This window comes from Danaus plexippus, chromosome 6 (genome assembly GCF_018135715.1).
Source record: "Danaus plexippus chromosome 6, MEX_DaPlex, whole genome shotgun sequence".
Lineage (NCBI taxonomy): Eukaryota > Metazoa > Arthropoda > Insecta > Lepidoptera > Nymphalidae > Danaus > Danaus plexippus.
The window spans coordinates 1,641,965-1,661,676 of record NC_083540.1 but is presented as its reverse complement, the minus strand read 5'-3'; the positions used below and the strand labels follow the sequence as shown (position 1 = coordinate 1,661,676).

Below are 19,712 nucleotides of genomic sequence, written 5' to 3'. Positions count from 1 at the left end.
TATTTTTAAATGACAACTTAGGATAATTTATCACAGTCCTGTTCGATTGTTTTCTGTTAAACTTCTTCCTTAATTCGCGATGCCGCTGTTTGAATTTAAAACGTCGGCAAAAAAGTTCAGTGCACTCTCCGTGTGGACGTTGCACCATTTAAGTTTTTTTCATGTATCGGTATACACTATACAGCGTGTTCTGTGTGTGTTGTTAATATCGTTTCTCATGTGATCCTTATCTTAGCTACTTCATCATAGAGGAGTCAGGACAGATTAGATTCTGTTACTTCTTTGTTTTGTTCCCACGTAATACTGTCTCATGTGCGTTTAGAGATTTTTAACGAAACTTGATATTGTTTTAAATGAAACTAGTATTATTTAAATGAATACTCGCGAAAATCTTAGATCTCATTGATATTGTTTTTTTATTTCCATCCTATTCGAATCCGATGTACTCGTAGGTATGCAGTGAGAACCGTTCGTATAGTCTATTAGATGTTGTTGGTCACTTGCATCTTCTGTTCGAAGGTCGAGGCCGCCCACGTTAAACGGTTCTCATCCTGTTTATTTTAATCGATTCTAATTATAAACTAAACTCGGAAAATTTATCTGGCACCACTTTTAGTTTGACGTCCGCAGTCCGAATGCAGCCGAACATACCCTGACTCACTCGACTCACTGAAACTATACATTCCTTGTAGGCGGACACACGAATAACCTCAGACATCTCGTACAGATGGAAAATACGAATTCTTTAAATTTTATTCCATACTGTGACATTGTAATTTATTGTCTAGCTCTCTATTAAATACAGTTAATTACATTTTATTGTCAGTTTATCCTCATTCTTATTGTAAATTATCGTAATTAATTCTGATTAATATCACATAAGTATCCTTAAAGAACTTGTTTTTATAATGTCGTAGTCTTTGTACACAAACATGATAACTATATATGACTATATGTATTTAGACAGACGTCTTATTATTATTGGATTGAATTTCAATAATGTAACATATTTTCAAAGTTTTATTTATATCGATGAGAAGTGATCCTGTTTATACACCAAATATAGGCACATTATGTTGGCGAACATACTAATAGGTTAGTTATTTACGGAGTCACTTATAACTTCTGTTAATTTTTTGACTAAACTAATAGTACCGTGTACGAAAACCTGAACGTTCTTCATGTAATATTTTATAAAAATACGTACATTATTAAAAATTTACAACAATATTTATTGCATCGTTTTGTTTTGGTTGCCATTTTAATCGAGGACTGCTTTGTTGATATCCAATGCGGCCAAGTGTCGTACACACTGGTCCCTCGTGGCGGTGACGTGTGCGCGACCAATTTAAATAGGACATGCGCGCGCGCAGACCATCAGTCGCCCCGCGGAACTCACACGAGATACAACCGTCCTACAAACAACACGTCGCGATAACATCACACGTTAGAAGTCGCCAGTCGTGTACCGATCGTCGTCGCGTATACACGTATTACGAACATCACAGTCTGATATCAATATGATCGACGTTATAAAACCCCGCGATGGCTGCCTCTACGAGATCAGACAGAAGGGACAGAGAGACCCCTGTTACGTGGTCGTCCCTGATACAACAGTACGTTAATATATTGATTTTCATACAATTGTGATACAAGCAATTGAGTCGACTCTTTTAAATCAGCGTAAATTTACATTTATGGACATAGCGAGCGCGTCTTATTTATAAAACGTCGTAATATATTTTTATGTAAATTTTCGTCTGTGATTCTTTTAAAACGAGTTATTTTTAAAATAACTTTATTTTTATTTTTTGAGTAAATTACGTTTCTTGTTTGTGTTATTACAAATATATTCATATATCGTTAAATTCTTTACAGGATCTGGTTAAGAGCCACTTAATGTTCGCGGTGCGTGAGGAGGTGGAAGTCCTCAAGGAACGCATCGCCGAACTCATGGAGAGGATCAACCAGCTGGAAGTTGAGAACAGTTACCTGCGAGCTCACGCCAGTCAGGACACGCTGGCGCAGCTGCCAGCCGCCGGCGCGAAGCCTCCGCCGCAACCGCAGGGCCCTCAGCCGCCGGTGTCATAGGCCGGAGCACGGGCCCTTGACGCTGCCCGCCGGCCCAGTCGGCCTCTCCCCTCGGCCCGCGCCCCGGGACTACTCAGTATGGCTGTGTTGTGTTACTCGCTAAGCTAACACGTCCCGCCCGGGGCAAGTAGCGACCAGCGCCCGCGCTCGCCGGCGCCTCCATATTATGCTTGGATTTAAATGAAATATATTTTTCTGTTACGTAATGTTTTAGGGTGCAGAATTTCGTGCTAACTGCCACGTTTCATTTCGCTAGGCGTCTCACAGACCGCCGTCTCACAGACCGCCGTCCTCGCTCGGTCTGTCTGATGACAGTGTATCGTACGTCCACACAGCGCGCGTCCTCAACTTATATTATCCTAAAGGAATGCGACCTTTGTTCTTTTATAAAACGTAATGATTGTTCGTCAACATTGAACGATGACTGTTAATTTATTTTGTTTATTGTAGTCGTGTAATTTAAGTTATTTATCTGGTTTTAAAGTGTTTATATCCTGAGAATGACATCGTCTTAGTATTGTAGGGACCGTCGACGGTCTTGGTGATGCTGTCGATCTCCTCGCCGCGGTCTGAACCCCGCAGGCTGGGATCGACGAACTGATTGTGCTTCGAAGTTCAGTTTGCCTTTTTGATATATAATAGAGGTAGTGCTTCGTTTTGATGTAATCAAAAGTAAACAATTATATAGGATCTTCTATGATTAGTGATCTAGGCTTGAGTTAGCGTCGTAACTAAGCGTCCGGGTGCGGACTCTACACAGAGCAAGTCTGACTAATGTTCACTATAAATAGACGTTTCCAGCATCCCCCACAACCCCAACCCCAACCCCAACCCCGACCCCCAACCCCCAACCCCCATACATCATGTATGAATTAAATGTAACATCTCTAGTTGTAAGTTTTTTTTTCCTGTTAAATTCTGAACCCGCTGGGGACATGATTATTGTGAAACAAATATACTCCTTAATTATAATTTAGCTTTCAGTATCATAATGTTCAGTATTTCTCTTCCTCTACGTTATATGTACGTGTGTATCGCTGCTGTATGTGTTCTCCCTTCGCGTGTTACGGTCTGTCAGTAGTGTCGTGTCGTAGCGTAGGGCTGACGTGACGATGACTGTACGGGATGCTTCGTCGGTGAGACGTTTATACACGCGATAGTGTAGCCTCGTCAACAGCCGGCTTTACTGAATTTTGCACGCTGAATTAAAAAAAAAAAAGATTATATAAAAAAAAATATGTTATAATAAAATTAAAATAAACCTATTTTTTATTCCAACAATATAAATGATATATGATAGTGGTTATAGTTTTTTTTTCGTTTCTCGTGTCCTGTTAATTTAAAATTTGTTTTGTATATAGTACAAGTCTTGATGGTTAACGTGTTTCGTGTAAATAATGTTAGTGTGTAACGTCTAGAGCTTGTACCGGTCAGGTCCGGCTCTCGATACAGAGATGTGTCTGATAGGTTATGCTGTAATTAAATTCGCTTTAACGATATATATATATATTATTATTTTTGAATAATCGAACAAATAGGCTGGGCCGCGACGACCGGCTCGCACCGATAACTATTATATAGAATAGTATTTTGTACAAGGCAACATATGTGTATAGATGTTTATGAGATCTTAATTATTGTGAATATGCAGTAATCTGCTCCATTACTAGCTATGAATTATAATACTATTACTGATAATGTAAATATATGATATAAACAGAATGTCCATGTAGCTCATGTTGACCAGAAGGTTCCTCCTACCCAATAAATGCAAAATTGCTCGAACTGTACTCTTCTTTATTTATACCCCTACCTTGCTTCCTTTACAGAGTAGCAACATAGAATCTGGTTTAAAACCAAACCTGCATTAATTAAATAAAAATATAAAATTATTTCAACAAGTAATCTTGAAAAATTTATATTTATATATAAAATGATACAAAAGCGTAAGATCACTTATTTCAAAGCATTCATACGTTTGTCACTGGAACGATTTAAATATGGAACACTTCCAAAAATATCTTCGAATTTTTATTTTACTATTATTCCACGCGTTGGCAGTCTACCCACGCAAATATAAAAAAGTTTTGTCCTGGGGGAAGTATCATCAGGTGCTGTTATATTAAATAACTTTTGTTGACATTATTATAAATAAATTTTCGACCTAAACAATATTTTTTTATAAAGTTAGCACAATTTTTAAAGTATAAACCTGTTATAATTGCTGCCATCTATGCTTCGGTTTTTTATTTACAAAGATTCAATAACAAAATAAACAATATAATATCAGAGATGGCGCTGTTCCATACATTCTTTGCTGGAAAAAGTTTTGTAATACATTTAATGCCACCAGAGAGCGCAACAATAAAAAATCTATTTTTGGATATACGAAATTAAATTTAGTTCAATTCTCTATGTCCAAATTAATCTGTCTGTAGATGCCTGTGACCCTATTTCGAGAATAATCATTTATTTCCTGTCTAGACATAACGTAATTCTATTTGATGTCTCTAAAGAATAATCAAACATAAAACTGAATAAAACTATCATACAGATGTTAGAATTTAATGTGATAGGAAACACTTTTTCTTTTAGTAGTGGTGAGCTACTAATACAGCTGTATTGAATAAGTATGAAAGATGAAAATAATATGAAAGTAAAACAGTAATACTCCTTATGTACTTAACACAAGCTATAAAACCTTTTTTCTCAACTTGAATGATTGCGATTTTCTTTTGCGAATAATATTGCAAGTTGCAAAAAGCTAGGTTAGATTGTTCATATTTAGATATCGGAAGCTTAGTAAATCTACAAAATAATGTATTTGATGGCAAATTAATGTTATTACGTGAAAATTTCGACTTTGAGTCTTAATCGATGATTTTACAGCTACTCGACGTAAGATGGCGCCTAAAACATTATTGCAGATCAAGTCCTTTATAAATAATATAAATAATTACAAAATAAATAAAATATAAAGTTTAGCAAAATAATACATTGAGATAAATTAATAAGATAATTTTGTTTGAAACAGATTGTCTGTGTCTATGTAGTACCATTTTGAATTCAAGTTTTGTAACTACTTCCCTGTCAAGGTAATAGCGAACAAGCTTTTACTGGGATAGGGAGCTTAACATCTATATTTTTATTTTTATTTACCTACAAAATAAAAGACAGTCAAACACTATCACGGTAATAATTACAAAGAAAGTCGATGTCTTTATTTTTATCTAGTTACCAACACTTCAATTGACAAGCTAAGATTGACGTCAGCTTTAGCTGATGTCAAACTTGATCAAGATAATATGTCATTGACAACATGACATATAAAACGGAATTGTGTTTATATTTTAGTTAAAATAATAAATAGGACATTATATGAATAAAATGGATAATATGACTTTAAAGGAGATTCAAAATAAATTGCTTTTATGGGATTCTTCTGATACTCCTTTAGCCCCGCTTACTTCAAGCCAGAGAGAAGCAATTTTGGATTTGGAGAGTCTAATACTGTCGCCTGATGAAGATGATGTGTGTACTATTTATCTTTAGAATTTATACCTAAAACAATAATTACATGTTTACATGGTCCTGTAATTGTTTAAATATTAAAAAATATATACTTATAATATTTAATGCTAAATAGGCATCTTCGTTGACTGTTACAACGTAATATTTTTGCAGGATATAAATGTAAAATAATGTTCTGATGGTATTTGTTTCCGAAAGTTTTAATTTAATTAAAGACTTTTCAGGGGACACAAGATCCATCACAAGTAGATAGCAATGTTCCCCAAATAGAAACAACTTTTGATTTTCTTAATTGGTATGACAAACTGAATGAAGAGAGCTTAAATGCAAATGATGAACCATATTTGGCTTACCAGAAACAGTTGGAAGATCGGAGAAATGAATGCATAGCACTTACAGATCAGGTATACGTTCATGATAATTTTAAGATATGGATTCTTAACAGAAAGCTGAGATTTGGTTTGTAAGTGATTTATTTCCATTAAATTGATTAATGAATATGAATTTGACTAAAATACTTATGTTATTGAAAACTTAAGTCTTGGTAGGAATGGCAAATATGGTTGTTTACCTCTATAGTGGAATTGTTAAAATTTTTAGATAAATGCAACCATGCTGGATCTAGATAAATTAACTAATGAGTATAATCTGGTCTCTAACAAGACAAATGCTCTACATACAATGAGTGAACAACTGCTGTCAGATCAGAACAAGCTCACCGAAATTGGTAAGTATTGAGGGTGATGTTTAAATCTTATTGATCATCAAAATTATAACTGTTATAAGAAAATGTGTGATAATATTTGTGTTTCCTTAGGGGAGGATATCAAACAAAAGTTGCATTACTTCACCCAAGTTGAACATTTGGCCCAACGTCTCAATAGTAGCACAATGTCTGTGAACAGCGAAACTTTCTTCAATGTTCTCTCAAAAATTGATGAATGCTTGGATTATATGAGAGCAAATGTAAGCCTTTATTATCTGACAAGACATTGTATTGTACTTTTATTAAATATTTTGGTAGTTTTATATTATATGACATATTGTGCTATTCTGCTTTCAATTGTTTTTTACAGAGTTCATTTAAAGAAGCCCAGGTGTACTCGTTCAAATATCGTCACCTTCAAAACAGAGCCATATCTCTGATACAAAACTATGTAAACAACGTTCTAAATTATGCCACGGAACAGATATTGACACCTGACGAAACTAATGATAGCGAAAATGTGGACACAGCATACGCTGTGTATTTCGGGAAGTTCCTAGCCATTGCACCCAAGTTAAAGATGGTGATCAGTGAAGTTGAGAAAAGGGCGGAACATAGTGAGGAGTATGTTAGACTTTGTTGATATTCAAATAGACAATATTATTTAATACTTTTAAAATATTAATTAAAACTAAAATTAAATAGTTTGTGTTGAGTGGCTGAGCTTTTGTACACAATCACTGAAAAACCATTGCATTAAATTGTATGATATTTTGTATATGTGCAATAGATAGTGTAGTAGTATGGTATATTACGCCTGCCCAAAAAAACAGTGCGATAAAACAGGCAAATATCTTGTATAAAATGAATTTCATAGAATACTGACCACATTTAGTATAAAATTTGTATATACTAAAAGTTTTGTATTATTTAGCGTAATTGGAAACCTGGATTACTAGAGCCTTAAAAGAAGAGACACATATATAATTGAATGGTTCCAGTTATTCTGGTCTGTTGTCGTCCCTTCAGCGTGAGTATTCGTCTCGTCGCTGGTCCGTGGCTGGGGGCGCGGTGGATTCCTCTCTGTCGGCCGCCACTCGCCGTCACGAGCGCGACCACTGCGCTCTACTGCGCTCCGCCTGCTCCCTACTGGCTCTCGCACTCAAGGACGAATGTTCCTTGTACACCAACTTCTTCACACATTCCTCGCCCGCGTTACAGTCAGTATTTCAGTATAATTAGGTAGATTAGATTGAAGGTATTTTTCCCAGCGCTAAGTCATAAACTCCGCCGCGCTGGTTACCACTATCAGAGTCCCAATCTATGCATTTTATTTCAGAGAGTATTTGCAGTCTCTCTGCAACGGCCTGTACGAAACGTTGCGTCCTCAGATCATCCACATCAACCACCTGGAGACGCTCGCGGAGCTCTGCGTCATCCTGAGGGTGGAGGTCATCGAGGAACAGGTTAATGATGATCGTACGTATCACACGTAGGACGCCACACACTGAGAATAGCGATATGTTTTTGCTAGGATTTGTCATCGATAAATCAATTTTACCAGTATATATAGATCATAACAAAGGTCGGCGTATATTTTTCTACTTCCTTTTCAATAAGTTCCTCGGTCTTCCCTCCTCAGCGGCTCTATCTCCTCTGGGTGCTGCGGCTCGCTCTCTCCTCCAGGACGCCCAGGAGCGGCTCGTGTACCGCGCTCATGTTCACCTCCGAGACGACGTGTTACGATACCGACCAGCGCCCGGAGACCTCGCCTACCCTGACAAACTACTCATGATGGAGGTTAATATATAATGGCTATAATTTTTATTACCGATAAGTATACTTTTTTCTTAAATATTTATCACTACCTATTCCAGAACAACCAGTCTTACACGTTAGTGATATTCTTGTCCAAGGACGCGCACATCGAATGTAGTTTTTCATGAAAGGAATTACATGCCATTATAAAATATTAAATTATTTGAACTCATTTTATAGTTTTTTCATATAGGGTTATATTATTCTAGATTTGATAGTGATATCACTTTTAATATTAAAATTAAATTAATGTTAAAAATTAAATGTAGTTAGAATGTTCATCAACGTCTGTTTTATTTGACAAATGTAAATAAACTTATCGTTTTTCAGCAAATAGCGCTGTCCCTTCAGGAGCAAAGTTTGAAAAGGAGTGATTCGCGGAACTCGATGGTGTCCGATACATCCTCAACGTCTCAGGAGGTCGCCAACATTAATATCGAGGCCCAACGAAGACCCCAAGCATCGCCGGCTGATCTTCACGGCATGTGGTACCCCGGGGTCAGGAGAACCCTGGCCGCACTGTCAAGACTGTACCGCTGTCTAGAAAAACGAGTCTTCCAAGGCCTAGCACAGGAAGCCATATCTTTATGCGTCCAGAGCGTGGACAGCGCTGCCAAACAAATATCTGCCACGAAGACGAGCGTCGACGGCGAACTGTTCCAGATAAAGCATCTCCTCATACTCAGGGAACAGATCGCACCGTTCCAAGTCGATTTCGTCGTCAAGGAGACGACATTAGACTTCAGCAACATGAAGAATGCCGCTTACGGTCTGATCCAGAAGCCGAGGCAGATATTTTCATTGAACAGCAATAACGCTTTACTGGAGTTCCTTTTGGAAGGAACGCCGATGGTGAAGGAGCACTTACTGGACTCTAGGAAGGAGGTCGACCGACAGCTGAAGGCGTGCTGCGAAACGTTCATCAAGTGCGCCACGGAAATCATGGCTGGACCGCTGACTGAGTTGATTGAAAAGGTCTGTGACGTCATCGCTGACATGTAAATTTGTTACATTAAAAAAAGTATAATTTCGATTATCGTAAAGTTTAAACATTACCTGCCTTCTAACTTGCCTTTAAATAAATTGTAGGAAATCACTTATGTATCAACAAGAGTTTTAATTGTTTTAGGCACAAGCATTCACTCCAGCCGATCAACTGAAAATTCAGCCGTGGGCTGCTCCAGATCAACTGGGACACGTCATCAAGGAAACTCAAAAGCGCATTAAGACACATCTCGCGCCTCTACAAAGATCAATGCAGCTCTATCTGTCCAACAAGGAAACAGAGTTCATTCTTTTCAGACCTATACGAGTGGGTATTGAGATAAAATAGCGTGTTTCAATTCAGATTTATTTGGTATAAAACATTTTGAAGTGTAGGACACTAATACATATTTTTTTAAGTGGAATATTGAACAACAATTAGTAATATACCTATAACTCAATTTTTAACACTCAAGCGATGTTGTTAATAAAGTTAGCTTGACTAAACTTAATGTGAAAATTGCAGATTACATAACATTTCTAAATATTTGTATTTAATTTCAGAACAATGTCGTTGGATATTTCGTCCAAATGGAACAGCTATTGACGAACTTGGGTTACTCATACGAAGACACCTTGATAGTGGCTTGTCCTACTCCAGAACAGGTCTCGGTGTTCATTTCTTCAGCAAGTCTTATTAGCCATAGCGAAGCTGTTTTGCCTTATGGGAAGAAGAAGCAGGCGACCGTCAGAAAACCTAGTGTCACTAGTATACCAGAAACGGAGAGCAAAAATACTGAGGAAAAGGCGATACAGGATGTTTAATTTATTAACTGTAAATGTAGTTACACAAAACATTGACATAAGTAACCATTCTATATAATGTTATCAATCAAAAACATTTACATGGTTAGATTTTGTTTATTTACAATGTTTTATTACTTATGTTACTATAATAAATACATACACCAAAGACATAGTGTTTTAATTGAATAAAACAACTGACATTTGGACAGGAGGTTTAATAGGGTTGTCTTAAATGATTCAAATTTCACTAATGTTAGTAACTACATGTTTACGCCCTGAGCCAGTACATTCCGGCACGGATTCTGGTGTAATCTAACAGGGCCTCGGTGGGTCCAACAGCAGCTACGGCTGGACAACGGTCATAGATGAACTTGTAACAAACATCGCGGACATTCTGAGCCGTCACAGCATTGATGCGCGCATCGAGTTCGTGGATGGGAATGCGGCGGTTGTAGCAAAGAATCTGGCGACCAATATCCTCACATACTGGGGTTGTTCCGTCCAGTTGCAACAGCATGTTTGTCTTGAGGATGTTCTTTGCCCTTTCGACTTCACCTTCGGTCACGGACGTACACAGTTTCATCCATTCGTGTTGAATGTTGAATAACATATCCTCAATCTGCATGGGCTCAGCAACATAGTAGATGCCCCAGAGCCCGGTGTCCTTGTAACAAGTATTGAATGATTGGAAGCTGTGGCATAGATTACCAGCAGATGCAGCTCTCGCCAGATAAGATGCATTGTTGGTGCCACCACCTTGAGAACGATCCCAAGCCCCAACAAGTGTATTGGCAACCATTAAAGGAATGTTATCAGGGTCAGTCCAGCCAGCACCCTCAACAGCAATGGCAATATGAGCCAAAGGCATGGAATCATCACGGACCCTAATTTCTGAACCAGTATAACGGCAAGGAGCTAATTCGGGGACATCGACTGGAGTGTTCTTCAAACCACCAAGATGTTTTTGGGCTAGGTCTACAAGTTTACCATGTTCAATTCCTCCAGCTCCTGAGAGCACAATTCTGCTTGGTTGGTAATGTGTTTTAATGTATTGCTGAAGATCAGACTTGGAGATCTTTTTGATATTTTTAGTGGGTCCTAAAATGGTTTGACCCAAAGGAGTACCTTGGAACGCTGTAGCGTGTAAGTGATCAAATACAACCTCCTGCAAGTTGCTTTCAACATCTTGCATTTCCCGGAGAATTACTCCTCGTTCTCGTTCGATTTCGGGTTCAGCGAGCGATGAATTTTGAATGATGTCAGCTAGGATTTCAACAGCGACTGGGACATCGTTAGCGAGACATTTTGCGTAAAATACTGTCTGTTCCCTTGATGTGTAAGCATTAAGATGGGCACCCATGTTTTCCACAAGTAATTCTAAGTCTGTCTGCGACCTTTTACTTGTACCTTTGAAAGCCATGTGTTCTAAGAAATGTGCAACACCATTGTTTTTGGATGTCTCATACCTTGATCCAGCGTCGATCCACAGCCCCACGGTCGCAGTAGCAGCGCCAGAATCTTCAGACGCAATGCGGATTCCATTATCCAGTACTGTTAACTGAGTTGGGGGAACATTAACTAAGGCCTGTTTATAACCAACTGCTGTAGCCAAGGCTCGAGCATTGTTCCCCTTTTTAGATACCAATCGTAAAGTATTTGCGACTTTCAACATTTTTCTCTGTATCCTTGCTCTTTATGAATTTTTGCTCGCTCCTTTACGTAATGTGTAATATTCTTGCTAGATGTCAAAAAGGGTACGTCTGAAAATTTAATCATTTGTATGGGTTACACTACCACAGAATATAAAATTTTCTTAAAAAGACAAATAAAATATCGTATTTAATATACGTTCAAATATATAAGCAAATGTTAATTTAGAATTTGGTTTTTAAAATAATTAATTGTTCTTTAAATTTTATGAACATAAATTGTTTAAAAACTTAACGTAGGTACCTAATATTCTGAACTCGTGTAAAGGAACGGTCTATAGAATTACATGAAAGAAATCATGTGGAAATCATATCGTTCACGCCTTTTCCATTTCATCGGAATATTACGAAAGCAATGATGTACAGTGAAGATCGCACTATAGTTAATTTCGCTAAACTAACTGGGGAAAGTGTCCGGCAATTATAGGCATTATAACGAACCTAGCACAATGTTTTACTGGTGATTAAATTCTATCGTCATGACTACAATGAAGAATCCTAATTCGTCGTCTTCTAAACTCGCAATTCTTAGTCACATCAAATACGAGCACCTGGTAGCTGGCATATCAGGTGGTGTTACATCAACGTTAATTCTGCATCCGTTAGACCTAATCAAAATTCGTTTCGCTGGTAAGTATTATAAAGTTGCGACCAAGCTTTGTCACTTGTCAGTTGCAAAAAAATTTAACAAAAAATGCAAGAATTTAAGTTACTGCCCAAATTAAAATTCTAATGTCCGTTATTCTTTCAACGAATACAATTTAAATAGGAAACCATAGAAGGCCTCATGACCTTGGACTTGAAAATTTAATAAACATGAACCTGGAAAAAAACATCTGATGCAATTATATCTCTAATTTCAATGTATTCTAGTTATGACCTCTTTTGTATATACAATATTTGTTTACATGATCAAAGATCACTAGTACATTATATGCACACTGCAGTTGGGCTAGAAGTCTTCCAAAATTAATATTACTTTTAGACAAAATTACTGACTATTTAATTAAAATAAATAACACAAATAAATATAAATAAACATCTTGTTCAATTCTCATCTCTATAAAGACTGTACTATAATTTATCAAACTTAAGATCATCTTAAATCGTATTTATTACATTTTAAAAGTTGATGTTCTGTGTTTAAAACACATTTCATTCATAATTTTTCATTGTATGCCAGCATGTCACTTATTTATAGCTCTGAATAAATAATGCTTCAATTGGGATGTTAATTGAGGTCGGAATTGACATGCTGATGTTAAGCAAGTTATTATATGAAAAAATCCTTGAATAATAATTGTTATTAATGCTTTCTCTATAACTATACAACCTCATTATTACACATTTATATAAACTTGGATGTATAGTAGATATAAGATGTGGTACCCTATTTCTCTACACTTGATTAGTTAAGTATTACACTAAAACAAAAGAATTTCCTGATCAATTTGACTTTTGGCCTTTGGTTGGAGCAAATTTAAAAATATATATTTTTATTACCAATATACAGTAATAAGCACTTCTTAAGCATGTAAATATAAATTTTGTTTATTTTTAGGTGAATTTAAAAATATATTCTTATTTATTAAGTGCTCCATTTGTTAAATTTGTATATTATATACAGTTAATGATGGAAGAACCGCAACCGTTCCACGCTACGATGGCCTTGGTAGTGCTTTTGTCACCATTGTCAAGAAGGAAGGAGTCCGAGGCTTGTACAGAGGCGTCACACCTAATGTGTGGGGCTCGGGATCCGCCTGGGGCTTTTACTTCTTATTGTAAGTGACATTCATATTTTCACTAAAATTCAACAAATTTAAACCGAATCAGCTAAATATAATTAGTGTTTTTATAGAATGAAAGAAACTAATTAATGGAAGTTTTTTATATCAACTCTACCAATAAAGTACGACCCCTGCAAAATATTAAATCAAATACAAAGTTATTTTAGTGGCAGATTCTATATTTATTGAATTGTATGTTCAGTTTGTTGTAAATTTACAAAGAGGTTAATATGCTAATAAAGCCATTACATACATAATGCATGACATAAACAGATGTGCATATTTGTAGTACTCTAACTCCAAACATATTTTATACATGATTGTACTGAATTGTGTCTATTATTCCAGTTACAATGCTATAAAGACTTGGATACAAGGTGGGAACGCTCGTACACCACTGGGCCCAGGTCTTCATATGTTGGCCGCTGCACAGGCCGGGGTGCTGTCTTTAGTCATGACCAATCCTATATGGGTGGTTAAGACTCGTTTGTGCCTTCAATACAGCGAGGAGCATAACATCGCTGATAACAAACGCTACAGGGGGATGGTTGATGGCCTGAAGAAGATTTATAGGACAGAAGGTGTTAGGGGATTATACAGGGTGAGTTATATTTTATATGTTTTTTAACACTTTACTTTAAGTGAGGGTATTTAATTTTCTTGCATGTGAAATCTCAATAAATTTTTAAATTTTTATCTACTTTAACTAAGCTCCGTTAAAGCTTTTACATTTTCACATGATACATTGTATGAAATAATGAGAATTAGTGGCCTGTCATAATATATACAAATGCATAAACATTGAATGTTAACGAGTCATGTATGAGGTAACACAAGGATGTATGTGGTTTGTTAAAAAATATACAGTTATTCAACATTTTAAAATTACTTACACATTAGTTGAAGAAATACTTAAAATATCATTTTTTGGAAAAATTTATCAAAAAAAATCATTTTCCTTTATTACTATCCGTCCAATCAATCTTTTTTGATAGGAGATAAGTAAGATATTATTCAAAATGCTTTGTCATAAAACTACTTGCTTTTTCTTACATATTTGAATAAGCTAAATCCCTATATTATGACCATCATAATATAGCCGCATTATTATAAATTATCTTTATTATATTTTCAATAGTTTTCTCACTGTATTTCATTCAATTGTATAATCATTTTTATTTGTCATATTTTGGAGGGAATCGTTCGAAAATGTAAAAAAATAATAATTGTTTACTAATAACTAAAGTTTAGAACGTGATTTAAAAAAAAGCATTTAACCGAGATTTATAAGAAATTTAAATAAATGTTGTCTATTTTTAAATTATTTCATAATAATTGAAAATGTTAACTTTGGTTATATTTACGTTACTTTATAAAATACATATACATTATATAACGCGACGTGTCTATTAATAATTATATGATATTACAGAAAATTATTAATTAGGTCGTTAAATTATATGTGAACTTTGTGAGCGATCGATAAATACTCGTGTACTTTTGAATTTCGAACGTCAACTAACTTATTCTTAACGTCCATAGTATGTCTTGTAATTTTCTCAAAAAGAATCTTAACCAGCTACCATATGGTCGAATAGATAATAAACACGTTACAAAGAAAATGGTTAGGTATGTCATTCAATGTTGCCGTGAGATTTGGCATTCGTTCAAATCCCGTGATATCATACAACGGGAACCAAATTACTTGAAATTCATTTTCATTTTACTGATTACTATTTAATTACTTTGTTGAATTCTTTGTTACCAACTTCGTTGATTTGTTACGAGAGTTTTTGTAATACGTTGAATACCTATTGTATGTGCATTTAATATCAAGCCCGCACAATGTAGAATGCACTGATTGTTCAATGTTCAATAACGTTTCCGGGAATCTGTTTTTTTCCACTTTCCATTAAGTAGATCAACTGTCAACTTGTTACTCGTGATAACAAAAGTAACCTTGTTTAGTATTATATGTGTATGTATTGATTTGTAGGTATATTATTATTATTTTTACTATAACTTATGTAGGGATTGTACAATAATATTTCTAAAGGTTATATGAGTAAGAAAAGTATTGAAATGCAAAGTATGTTCCGTTTCACGGTGTTCTGTTTTTGAATGCGTTTGTGTTTGTTATTACGTCACAAGTATCATGCTTACATCGTTTTGACTAGAATTCTCGTATTCATTGTGCAATAATTGGTAGTGTCCAAAAATATTAATAACTCTAGTGATATCTTAGTTTAAATTTAGTTTGTATCAAATTAACTATACCATATTACTTGAACAACGCTTATTTTTCTGAGGTACGCATATCGTTTTCAGTTATTCTTATTATTAGATAGTTTTCGTTCGTGGAAAAAGTTTTTTATTTATTGAGTTTATTGATGATTTTGGAACATGTCTTCCAGGGATTCATTCCCGGTATGTTCGGCGTCTCGCACGGAGCCCTGCAGTTCATGACCTACGAGGAAATGAAGAATAGGTACAACCAATACAGGAATCTACCTATTGATATAAAATTGGTGAGTCAATAAAGTTTACAAACAATTACATATGTGCTTTTGTTTACAAAACATGTTGCAGTAGAACTGTTATGATGCATTTCATGTTATCAATTTATAAGTCTCGCTCTCAAAATTCTCGCTTCTAAAAATGGTGCCTTTGATAATATAATAAAACAATGTACTTCGTAAGTGGTTGTGACTAAATGTGTTTAATTTGTCGTCCGTATACTGATTAGTTCGTTTATATAATGTTCATGACTTATTATATGTAATGTAAGCTGTTAAGTAGTTGAGATATATATTTTCAAGCTAACATCCAATACTGTATAAAGTTGGCTCTAAAATAAAGTGTAAATGTAATAATTTCAGACTTCGGCCGAATACCTAACATTCGCGGCGATATCAAAGCTGATAGCAGCTGTGGCCACGTACCCTTACCAGGTGGTGCGAGCGCGGCTCCAGGACCAGCACCGCGTGTACAGCGGCGCCTGGCATTGCGTCACAGAGACCTGGAGGTACGAGCGCCTCGCCGGCTTCTACAAAGGCCTCACGCCGTATCTCCTACATGTAACGCCTAACATTTGTCTCGTCATGCTCATATGGGAAAAGTTCACCAATAACGATTGATGCTATCTGATGGGAAATTTACTTTATTTCTGACGGTTAGGTTTTTCGTTAAACTATTTGACAGCTGTCAGTTATCAAACTCGCTCGCTCGATTTTGACAGCTGTCAGTTGTCATAAGTCGCACTGGCATTTGACGGCTCTCAGTTGTCATACGGAGCGTTTGATTTTGACAGCTGTCAGGTGCATTGAATGCGACTGTAAGGTAAGCGTATTATAAAAACGAAAGTTATCATGCATTTTTTGAATTGTGAAATATCCTGATGTTTTTTTTTTAAGTTTTTGACATTAATTTTAACAAATATTTGTAAACTTATAATTGTACAAGTTATTGGAAATATATTTGCCGGACCCCTGTGTACACTATGCACGAAATATAATGATTCGTATAAAAGAATAAAATTTAACTGAAAAATTTTGACGGTAAAAAGGGCATTATCTTTTTTCTATAACTCGTCGCAAGTTATGGAAAGGGAAGTACACATTTCTGCAGTATCTGGGAATAAATAATGTATTTATTAAAAAAAAAATTATATAAATTTAATGTTCCATTGGACATTAAAATTATTTAATTTGACGACCGTGATATAATTATTTATTTGTTTAGCTGTTACAGGTTTCTGTTATGTAGTGATATTTAAATCGAGAACTAAGTAATAATGTAGAAAAAAATGTATAATATAATCACAATAACTTTTATTAACATTATATAATTTTTGTCATTTTGTACTGTATTGTGTGGCCCGTTAAAGATGTAGACTAAGCTTAATATGAGGCAGTGAAATAGCGTCGTTATCATCTATATCATATGAATGTCTATCACTGGCTTTATTATCGAATGCACTTAATTAATTCAACATTTTGTTTGATTTCCTTGAAGAGAAAATTATGATAAATAAGCCAATGATACATAATGCCTGTCTCACGACATATGTTGTGTTTCTCTTTGTTGGTTATATTTTTGTATATATAATCTCTTAGTACAATTTCCCATCAGATCGTCTGATATATAGTTGTAATTTTTTTTGTGATAATAGTACTTAGAATGTCTTGTAAAGATTTCCTTTGTGTAAAAGACATTTTTCTTTATTTCTCTTTTACATAACGTTACATGTGTGGTGAGACGACGATAGGTTCTTTATTGTTAAATTTTTGTTTTTAGTATCACTTAAACAAAAATATAGGAAAATTCACAATTCTAGTACAAAGGTCTTAATGAATGTTTCACTGAATTAATTTCTTTATCCATAGAGCGTTAGGTAAATTTTAAAAATAAATGTGATTTAGAATTTAGTCACATGTCAGGAAAAATACTTAAATCTAAAATAGGTCTGTGTTTAATATTATTTTTATGATGATTGTTATGTGAAATCAAGAATATTGTTTCATTTCTGAACGATAATTTATAATTTTTATAAGGACTTTTTACAGCAATCATAATGACAAAGAGATTGGAAGAAAATATTTAAAAAATGACAAAAAAAAATGTTTAAAATATCATATTGACAACTGTAAGGCTTTTTGCTGACATGTATCAATATAACAACCAAAAAATGTGATGTTTTATTTGAAGGCGTTGTGTTAGCATCATTAGTTCTTAGTGTATCCATGGGTGGCTGGCCACTATTTCACTGAGACATGTATATTTTTATATAATAATTAGCTAGAAATTGTTTCAATCGCCTTTTCAATTTGTGTGATCAATAAATGATAGCAAATTGACGATCGGTGTGTTGTTTTTTATTTTTCGAACTCGGAAGCCTTGTATGGATTTTAAAAGACGGTTTAGTGTTGTCGGTGAGTATGTTATATTATATACGGTTTTAATGATGAATAATATATGTGAAAAAAAATATTTCAGACACGAAGGCTTGCTGGGTTTCTACAAAGGTCTCAAACCGAACTTGGTTCGCGTCATCCCGGCCACAATGATAACTTTCCTTACTTATGAGAATGTCTCGCATTTCATGCTGAGACGTGAACAGAAAATTAAACTACCCTCCTGAGAAACTTTGCTAGCTATGTTGCCGAGGGTTTGCTTTTCATTTAAAGGTATATTTTTGTATATCAAAGAATTATTACAGTGTTCTATGTAGCACATGTATTTGTTAAAATATAATAATCAAATCTAGGTTTAGATATTTTAACTTTTATGTTTTTTTATCATTGTAATTTGTGATTCATTCGAGTCATAGTTTTTTTTTATTGATATAAGTTCACAAAAGTTTAATTTTAAGTTACCTGATACATCTAGGGCTGTGCTTGGTTCCTTTGGTAGATATAATGTAGCGGTAGGCTTAAAAATACACACGAAATTACAATGAAGCCATATGAAAATAATGTAGGTAGTGTAAGTATAGCATACTTTGTCCAATATTCAGTTTCATGTGAATCTGTTAGTACAAATTTAAATTGCTTCATTTAAGTGCTGTTTGGACGTTTCGTAATTGTAATAAATCCAGTCTATACAGAAAGCATATCTGACGAACATTATTTTATCATAAGCACTTTCCTATCTTGTTTAGTGATGTCATACACATTGACTTCATTAATCTTTCCTGTATTATGTCAAGTGCTTGTACTGTTATGTAACAATGGAAATAAATTTCAGTTCAGTTCAGTAGTTCAAAACAGTCTTATTTTTAAATAATGGGTTTAAAACCATGGTAAGGTAATAAATTGGTTTGTGAGAGCATATATGCATTGTTTAGTTTTAATTACTCACGTTATGTATAATGGCATGTTTGTATGGATGATTTTTTATTTCAAATAAATTTCGTTAATTAAAGTTATGAGCTGAGTTTTTCTTTTTTTTCCGGTTGTTTGAATATCCTGGATAAATTATTTATTACACTATAAATATGAAATATTAAATAAAATAATTACATATATAACAATAAACATAGCGTCAGTAGAGGTGGCTTGTTTGATGTGTTACTAATAATTATCAATCATCAATGATCGTAAAAGATTCTTCAATGCAGACCATATAACAGTTGCTGTTGAATTTGGCGAATTTTGTGCCACTTTTATATGTAGTTTTTGTTTTGTTATTGTTATTCGGTTGATTTTTGTTCATAGTCACTAGCACATAAAATTACACGCTTATAAAAGATTGATTTGAAATAGTAAATATTTATAAAAG

The 19,712-nt window shown here is 34.8% G+C and overlaps 4 protein-coding genes across 6 annotated transcripts in view; 3 read left to right on the top strand and 1 right to left on the bottom strand.

The window, feature by feature from the left end:
* The window catches only part of LOC116779178 (protein bunched, class 2/F/G isoform-like), an 88,988-nt gene extending 85,112 nt beyond the window's left edge, over window positions 1-3,876 (top strand). For all 3 annotated transcript variants that reach the window (XM_032673367.2, XM_032673366.2, XM_032673368.2), the window contains one exon: window positions 1,879-3,876. In XM_032673367.2, the coding sequence (XP_032529258.2) occupies window positions 1,879-2,091 (213 nt within the window). In that variant the 3' untranslated portion in view covers window positions 2,092-3,876. The remainder of the gene's footprint in view (window positions 1-1,878) is intronic.
* Window positions 3,877-5,396: 1,520 nt separating this feature from the next.
* On the top strand, window positions 5,397-10,013 carry LOC116779012 (conserved oligomeric Golgi complex subunit 3). The gene is made up of 11 exons (XM_032673140.2): window positions 5,397-5,622; window positions 5,847-6,026; window positions 6,223-6,349; window positions 6,440-6,588; window positions 6,699-6,952; window positions 7,330-7,548; window positions 7,668-7,807; window positions 7,971-8,128; window positions 8,477-9,121; window positions 9,276-9,458; window positions 9,695-10,013. Exons 1-11 carry the CDS (start codon window positions 5,470-5,472, stop codon window positions 9,953-9,955), a joined length of 2,469 nt encoding a protein of 822 aa, XP_032529031.2. The 5' UTR covers window positions 5,397-5,469; the 3' UTR covers window positions 9,956-10,013.
* A 124-nt stretch (window positions 10,014-10,137) lies between these two features.
* Window positions 10,138-11,699, bottom strand: LOC116779013 (mitochondrial-processing peptidase subunit beta). The gene has a single exon (XM_032673143.2). It carries the CDS (start codon window positions 11,607-11,609, stop codon window positions 10,206-10,208), a length of 1,404 nt encoding a protein of 467 aa, XP_032529034.1. The 5' UTR covers window positions 11,610-11,699; the 3' UTR covers window positions 10,138-10,205.
* Window positions 11,700-11,906: 207 nt separating this feature from the next.
* On the top strand, window positions 11,907-19,359 carry LOC133318696 (solute carrier family 25 member 32). The gene is made up of 6 exons (XM_032673141.2): window positions 11,907-12,276; window positions 13,274-13,427; window positions 13,782-14,034; window positions 15,848-15,961; window positions 16,313-16,458; window positions 18,429-19,359. The coding sequence occupies exons 1-6, from the start codon at window positions 12,126-12,128 to the stop codon at window positions 18,571-18,573; spliced, it is 963 nt and encodes a 320-aa protein (XP_032529032.1). The 5' UTR covers window positions 11,907-12,125; the 3' UTR covers window positions 18,574-19,359.
* Window positions 19,360-19,712: the final 353 nt, after the last annotated feature.